The sequence below is a fragment of the Mustela putorius genome, unplaced genomic scaffold, assembly GCF_011764305.1.
Source record: "Mustela putorius furo isolate JIRA1106 unplaced genomic scaffold, ASM1176430v1.1 tig00000081_pilon_pilon_pilon, whole genome shotgun sequence".
In the NCBI taxonomy this organism is placed as follows: Eukaryota; Metazoa; Chordata; class Mammalia; order Carnivora; family Mustelidae; genus Mustela; species Mustela putorius.
Window position 1 is genome coordinate 34,895 of NW_025421272.1, and position 8,031 is coordinate 42,925.

The 8,031-nt window shown below is 50.1% G+C and overlaps 1 protein-coding gene across 1 annotated transcript in view; it reads left to right on the plus strand.

Moving 5' to 3' along the window:
• MTMR3 (myotubularin related protein 3) overlaps nucleotides 1-7,805 on the plus strand; it is a gene marked incomplete at its 5' end in the record, with an annotated part of 42,367 nt that extends 34,562 nt beyond the window's left edge. The window contains 3 exons of the mRNA XM_045062724.1: nucleotides 99-187; nucleotides 966-992; nucleotides 2,919-7,805. Of these exons, the coding sequence (XP_044918659.1) occupies nucleotides 99-187; nucleotides 966-992; nucleotides 2,919-3,090 (288 nt within the window). The remainder of the gene's footprint in view (nucleotides 1-98; nucleotides 188-965; nucleotides 993-2,918) is intronic.
• Nucleotides 7,806-8,031: the final 226 nt, after the last annotated feature.

An 8,031-nucleotide genomic window follows, 5' to 3' on the forward strand; every position in this document is an offset into this window, starting at 1 on the left:
TATGGTCCTTGTGACTCTTGCTGCTCCCAGCATGGTTCTGCTGGCTCCAGCTCGATGGCCCATCTCCAGTCACTAACCTGGCCCCACCTGTTTTACAGATGACCCGTTGGCTCCCTGACCATCTGGCTGCCCACTGCTATGCGTGTGACAGCGCCTTCTGGCTCGCCAGCAGGAAGCACCACTGCAGGTGCCGTTTGGGTGTGTGGTGGGGGTGGGATGGGCCAGGGTTTGGAGGCTGAGGTTTGACCCACAGAGCTTGCACCTTGGAGAGATGCAGGTGTCTGGCTGGCAGTGTCCCCTCTGAGGCAGAACCTGTGGTCTACAGGACTCCAGCTCATCTTTTGTGCCTCTGAAATTGGTTTTTGCATTTGTTGTTTTGGTTTTTTTCCAATTCAGAGTGATCATGACTAAATTTTAAAATGTGCAAATGATGTCCCCTTTTGTTCTGTTTTGCTTCCTGGATTAGCAGAGCAATAGCCGCCACCGAGACTACCATTTCGTATTCCTACCAGTTCTTCCCATTCAACATGGCTGCCCTGAGCAAGAAAAATTTTCCTGCTGTGGGCAGGGAACTTCATTTTCCTACTCCTTATCCTGCTCCCTGACCCCAAACTTGTCTTGTGGTAGTAGTGAGGAGACGTAGCTGTGGGGACTGGTAGGGACAGCTGAGGAGACATAGTCTTCACTCCTTAAGGCTCCCGACTTCTTTCTTCTTGGTTGGGGTAGTTAGCTGCTAGGAATGCTTTGCCCCAACTAGGGTGGTGACTGACTGTGCAGTGTTCATGGGGTAGGAAGTTTATCTGAATCCTGACATAGCTCATCCACAGGAGAGAACCCAGGTAGAAATGGAACCACCTCTTTGTCTAGTAATGATGCTTCAGGATCGTTTATCTCCCTACCATGCACCCCAAGCCCGTATGTCTTTGGTTGGCTTCTCCTCTGAGCTCTCTCTCCCCTCCTTGCAGGGACACTGACCGTGTTGATCAAACGTGGTGAGCATTTGCAACAACCTGTCTGTGATGTCTGCACATCTACAATAACTTCACACTAACGCTGCCATTTCCCCCTCTCTGCACTCACTGGGATGAAGCCTGGGGCTGGGAGCACAGGCAGGCAGGCAGGTGGGCTTGGGGGATAACCAGAGCAGCCAACTGGGGAGACAGTTAGGGTTGAGTCAGACTGCAGCCATGTGCTCCCCTCCTGGCCACACAGGTCAGTGGAGCCGTCCTGCTTGTGACTTAGAAGCTGGGCTTCAGCAGGGGCTGCTCTTGGGGCAGAGCCAGTTGGGTTTTCAGAGCTATTTTCTTTGGGTTAGTCATTCAGTAGGATCCTAGAATGATGCTTCATGATATCTGAGTCAGAGAGCATTGCTGCTCCAATTTTTTTTTTTTTAAACAAAGAGACCAGGACTGAACAGAGGTGGTCTTCCCAGAGAACTGTTTTATCAGGGAAGACTTTAGTGGAGCGTTCCACTTGGGGTCTGTCAGGATCCCCTGAAAAAAGCCAGATAGGAAAGCTTAGTTGGTCAGATTCATATCAAGATGAACTCCAGCAGGTATATTAAATAAATGCATATGTTCAGAAGTAGATTTAGGTAATTTTCCTGTGAAACCACAGGTTCTTGCTGATTCATGCTTTTCTGAAACATGAGGTTCTTACTGCGTTCTAGAAGATGAAGTTATGTGTGTTTGTTTTAGTTCTGTCCTTCCATTGACCCATGTCTAGCCTTTCCTTTTGTGGGTCTTTTTGTTGTTGTTGTTGTTGTTTGGTCCCCAGAGGGTATTTAGTATTCTCTCCTCTGTGCCCAGGTGGTCCTTAGTTTACATTCTGTGGGTTTATATTCTGAGGAGCATAAATGAAAAGGTAGCGAGTGATGCTGGCTAAGGGGGAGCACTTCCCTTCAGCTGCTTTCCCCACGTCTTTGGTGGGCTATGTCAGGCTCCTTGAAGTCTCCCATTCTTGGGTTTATTGAGATTGAATTGTACTTTAGGGCCCAGCAGAGTGGGGTTGTAAGGTGAGCGGAAACTTCTCTACCAGTTCCTTTTCCTCTTAGCTCTAAAGGACAGTGTTTGGTTGTGGGCACCTTTGCTTCATGGACACGTCAGAGCTGGGCTTTCAAGTGGAAGAGAGGGGAGCCCTGGGGCCTGAGTATAGTCTGGCCTTCGGGTAAAGCTCTGATAGTTCCTGGTAAATGCATGGGGGCAGGGGAGTGAGCTGTAATTGACTGACACCTATCTAATAAGGGGGGGGGTGTTTGTGCACGTGTGTTCATCTGTGCTCTCTTGTCCTTTCACCTTGAGCATGTGTTGCTTGTCTTCTGGCTTTGCATGCTGGCAGCAGGGCAGTCCTAGATGGCAGCAGTCTGTTCTTCATGTTGCTGCCTCCGAGCCTCTGGGGATGTAGCCTGTTGGACAAGGCTCCTCACCCCACTCCAGCTTGGCTAGGTAGTTTGGTCTTCTCTAAAGGGCTCGGAAGTAGTTCCATTGGACTCTGGTCTCTCTGTGACCACGAGCTACACAGAGGCCATTGCCCAAGTGGGTATGGCTCACTGGGTTTTTTGGGCCAGGACTTAGCCAGTGTTCTAGAACCTACTGCTGCGTGGGGCCCTTTTGTTCTCCTGGATCTCTCTTGAGCAGCATCCCCCCTGTCCACCTGTAACCTTGAGCCATATGGTGAGACAGCCAGGTGTCCTTGGCCCTAAAGTCACAGTGCTGTGCAGCTATACTAGGCAGGGACTTCCTGCCCCCCACCCCCACCCTGGCTTTTCCTGGGCTAGAAAATGAAACAGCTCAGTCTTGGAGGAGTCTCCAGCACATTCGATTTACCACAACCAAGTTCTGTCTTCTGAAGTTGGTTTCCTCACACCATACCTGCGACCGAAACTAACTGTGTTTTGTTTTTTTTCTTCCCATCTCAAGGAATTGTGGGAATGTGTTCTGCTCCAGTTGTTGTAATCAGAAGGTTCCAGTTCCCAGCCAGCAGCTCTTTGAACCCAGTCGAGTGTGCAAGTCTTGCTATAGCAGCCTTCATCCCACAAGCTCCAGCATTGACCTTGAACTGGATAAGCCCATTGCTGCCACTTCAAACTGAAGCTCAGTGACCTGGGGCGGGCAGAGGCCAAGCTGCTGTTCCTCTGACAGGCCCACACAGCCTGGACAGACCGAGAGGCCCGTGCACTTTGGAATGGGGGCATGGAACCACCTGCGCAGAGTGACAGAAATTTGGGATGTACCACTGGATTGTAGATCGATTTTTCTTTCCTGTTGTCCCTCCTCCCTCCTTTTGCATCTTCTGCCTCCAAAAAAGAAAGAAGTCCCCTGGTTGTCTTAAATTTTTTTTTTTTTTTTTTTTTTAAATGAAAGACCAGAGGTTACCAGGCCCCATGTAAACTGTTGAGCCGCCTGCTGTCCTGTGATGCTGAAGGTTGGCTTGGTTCCTCAGGATGGGAGGTGGCTGGTCAGAGTCAGGAGTGGAGGCCCAGGATGAGTGAGTGGGGGGAAGCAAGCCAGGGCTGATGTTTGTGACCATTTCTCGTGCTACTGCCACATCAGAGCTGATTGGAAAAACCTTTGCTGCTGAGGAGGCTGAAAGCATCTTCCCTCAGAGCACTGCCCCGAGTGCCATCTCTCTCTTGAGAGGAGCTGGGCCTGTCCGACCTCAGAGATGAATAGGATTGGCATTTGAGGGAGGGACACAGAGTAAATGGAACCCTTCCAGGCCCTCTTTCAGGGAAGAAAGGTGTTTGTTTCTCTGAAGCGAGTGAGAGGGACTGGGAATGGGGGTGGCATGTTCTCTTTTGCATGGGATTCTGTTTTTAACTTGACCCTGGATGGTCTAGGGCTCCCTTCACTGTCATGAGTAGGCCTCTCGGCCAGGCTGTGTAGTACTTCCCACCCTCAGGCATAAGAGTGCATACTGGCCAGAGTGCGGTGTCCTGCTGCTGTGGCCAAGGCCAAAGCCTGCCCTGAGCCTGGGCACACCTGGAAGCCTCTCCCCCAAACAATCTCTCTCCCTTGACCAGCACAGGGAAATCCAGACTCAGGGTTCCAAAAATTCCCCATTCCCAAAACAAACAAATCATGGATCTCCCCCCTTAAGGGGTAGAATCAGCCTTTTAGAGTGTAAGCCTCTGGAAAGGGGAGCATGTCCTATACAATCAGCCTTCCTCCTCCTTCCCTTCCCTTTCTGGGGCAGTGGGAAGGGCCCAGCGATCCCCCTGCCCTGCTCCTGTGCTGCTGGCCAGCAGTGAGGGGACACTTGGTGACTCTGCAGGGTTCTTTAGGAAATTTGTGACACAGCCCGTAGGAGATTTGGGGCACCTTTCCTCAGTAAGTTTGGTGTGGTCCAAAAAGAGCCTTAAATCAAGAATATTTGTGGTAGAGTGAGTGTGGGGAAGGTTTGTGCTTTGTAATCTTGGCATCCATGTTTTGTGCCTGCCCTCCCTCTTGGGGAAGGGCCATGCTTGGCTTTGCTAAAAGCTGCTAACTGGTAATGGCGGATCGTGGTGAGCAGATGGGGATGAGGCCAGGGAACTCTGACCCTTCAGAAGCAATTCCCTGGCCAAGGGAAGTTGTGTCTCAGGAAGGTGCTCCTGTGTGTGCCTGGGTGTGGTTACGAGGTGGCTCAGAGCCTCCCCTGGAGCTGTCAGTCCAGGCAAAGCCAAGAGCATCAGAATGAGTCTCTGACTTCCTAGTGGCCGCAGGTAGCTCAGAGTCTGACTTTAGTGAAACAGGGTGTAGTTCTTCTCCACACTCTGTATGGTCTGGCCGTGCAGGTGGGGAGAAGTCAGTCTAATTAAAGATTGTGCAGTTCCTAGTGACAGGTGCCAAGAGGTTATGATACGGGTTTCTTGGGTCTGATGTACAGTGTGAATAAATGCTTGCAGCTCTTAGCCCTTTTCGATCAATGAAGCACTTTTTTATTAATATTTTTCTTTGTATGTAAAGGAGGAACCGTAACTCTCCGTAGCTGTACATATAACCCTTTTCTCCTAAAGAGGAGACAGTCATTGCTCCTATATTTTTCATTTTTTGTCAAAGCAGGAAGTAAATACTTTAGAACTGTTAAATATATAAATAAAGTGAATAAAGTTTAGTGTTCCGCATGGTAGCATTTGCTAACACATTCTAATTGTTTGCCCTGTGGTTTATTCCCTCTTCATCCCTTTTCCCTCTTACACAGCAGCAGTTCGAGGTGCTGCCGGGAAGCTGAACTTTGGAGAAGGGAACTACAGGTTTCTGTTCTACTCTGGACCTTGGCAAGCAGGTGCTCCACAGTGCCCAAGCACTGGAACACCTTTCCTTCATGGTTTTGCCCCTAACCTCTCTCTCAAGCTAAAAGGCAAAGCAATCAGGCATCTTAACAATAGGCGGGGGTGGGGGTGGGGGTGGGGTGGTGTTCCTCATCCAAAGAACTGAGCATCAGTAGTAAATACAGTAAACTACCTCTGGCTTCTAGCCATGTCCCCCCAGTAGCCGGTGCTCTGGCCCCTTAAGCCCACAGTGGCATCTGCAGGGCTGGTTAAGCAGAGCCCTGCATGGGGAGATGTTGAGGCAGGGGGAGGTGTCCAGAAAGTGCTGCTTCCTGTGCTTGGATGAGAGCGAGTGGGTGGGCCCAGAGACCCTCGGAGTAGAAGCTGACATGGGTGTGACTGGATCATGTGTCTGACTGCAGGTCATCCTCCCTCCACACCGAGCGCCCAACCTCTGCTCTGTAGACCTGCAGAACCAGCCAAGCAGGCAAGACCATAGTAATGGTCACTTCTTGACTAGTTCTTGCTCTTCTCAGAGGTGGATTTTCTTTCCCTGCGTCACCCTGGGGCACCCTTCCACCGCACAGGTCTGTAGGAGAGCTACATCATGTGCTTCCTCCCTAGAGGTTTATCCTGAGTAGTGCCCACCATCTCTGGTGGGTTGGCCAGGCTCTAAAGAGTGACCTGCTCAGAGCCTCCCTCAGGGCCTCAACTCCAGGACAGGCTTTTCCACGGTCACTTTCTGGATGCACACTCTGCCTAGCTTGTGTAAAGTACCTGAAGAGGGGAGCTCAGCTGCATGCGCCATCCAGCAGGTGTTTGACAATGGCCTGTTTGGGAGAAGGTGCCCCTTCACCTGCTAGCAGGGAGGCCAGACCACATTCAGACCAGTTTGTAAAAATGAGTGTGTTCCAGCCACTGTGTGTCCACACACTGCTCCTGTTCCTAAGGTCTGATGGTTTAGACCTTGGCCAGTTAAAACACGAGGAAAACCTAGCAAGGCTGGCTGGGGCCTACAGGTGGGGAGCTGCTGGGGGGAGGTGAAGATGAAAGCCAGCGTGCTGGTGAGACCTGCACAGAGTGTGGGGCTGAGGCTGGGAGCTGCTATGGGAGAGGTCTGTGTGCAGAGAACGGTGGTTGGCCAAGGGCCACGCCAGCTTTCTTCAGGCCCCCACGAGGCGGCACTTGGTGTGAAGCAGTGAGGTACTAACAGTGATTGGCCAGGATGTCCTCCTCCTCTCTGAACTTGATCCTGGCACTTTCTCAATATTTACCTTCTTTCTTTACTTTGGCCTTAATCCGAGTCTAAAAAATGAAAGGGCTGCCTTAATCCACTGGGATTTTTCTAGTGAGGAAGTACAGAAAATTTTTTGAATTATTTTGCTAATATTCTCACTGTGGATTCCTATGTTAACAAAGCATATTCTAGGACTTAGAAAGGTACTGTGGCAGATCTGAAGGAAAACGAAAAACATGGCGCTGGGAGATCTGTTAGACAACATGCAGCTATCGAATATATTGAAATGGGAATCAAGAATATACCCTAGAGTAAGATGACAGGCTCTTGAGACAGCCGATACACTTCGGGCTGCTGTGCGTGAAGCTAGGAGATTAGATTCCATGTTTGTTGAAGTTAACTCTAGCCCTGGCCTCTCCCCATCTCTTAGGACTGATTTGAAGGTGCTCTTGCAGGATTTCATTTAGCGAGTGCCTGTTCAAGCGACCCGTCCCCAATGCTGCAGCTGCACCTGCCCAAGTGAGTTCACCAAGGAAAGGCTAACAGCACAGTTAAAAATGGACCCTAAGTCACGGAGCAGTGACTGATTATCCATTCGGAGTTTGGAATAACATGGCAAGAATCCCAGCTATTTAATTTCTAGTCACGTTTTCTAAGAGCATTTGTTTTAAGTCGAGGTTACCGACCTGGTGTCTCCAGGGCTGGCCTAGAATGTGTGAGAGGCTTCTGGCAGTAAGAGGTGACCCTCCTATGCTTTTGCCTCTTAAAACACAAGGCCTGCCGTCCGCAGCAGGAAACCACTCTGACGCTTCCTCTCCTGTGTGCAGCGTTCACCTGCTGCACAGTCTGCACAGGTACCAGCTACCTCCCCTGCAGAACAGGCCTCTCCTGAGCAAGGCCCATGTTCAGAGGCTTGAAGGAAAGGAGTCTCTCCCCACCCCCACTCCCTATGGGAATCACAAGGTTTTCAAATGTGGCTATTGTATTTTATTTACCACTTCCTATCTTGTCTTTCTACCTGCGTTGGGTCACCTTTTCTTACAGCTGCTCCTAGTGGTTGCATTTCAATTGTATTTTCAAGTTGAAAGTTGTTTTACATTGGCATTTAAAATTGGCCTTTAACTGCTTCCCTATTGGTTCATAAGTTTTTTTTTTTTTTTTTTTTTAATGCAAACATAACCTGTGAGGCTTGGATGCTGTTTAAGAAACGCTGTGTGTTGCCACAGACAGTAGTGCTTGCCTATTGTAACACCGTTGATTCTTCTGTAGCCTTAGTGACCATGTAAATGAAATAAACGTGTCCTCTTCACCCACAAACAGTTGTTCGGCCCCTGGATTCTGGTTGCCACCGTGGTTCTTTAGTCAGTGCGGTGACCAGCAGCATACTGGGTGCTGGGATGAGTCAGTTCAGCTCCTTGGTCCCTCTGGGAGAGGGAGGGGCCTGGCCGGGAAGGGGCGGCTGAGCAGCGTTTGTGAGTCAGAGGCAGGGGACTTAAAATCCTGACGATTAGACATGGAAGGGATCTTAGATGATCTGGTTTCA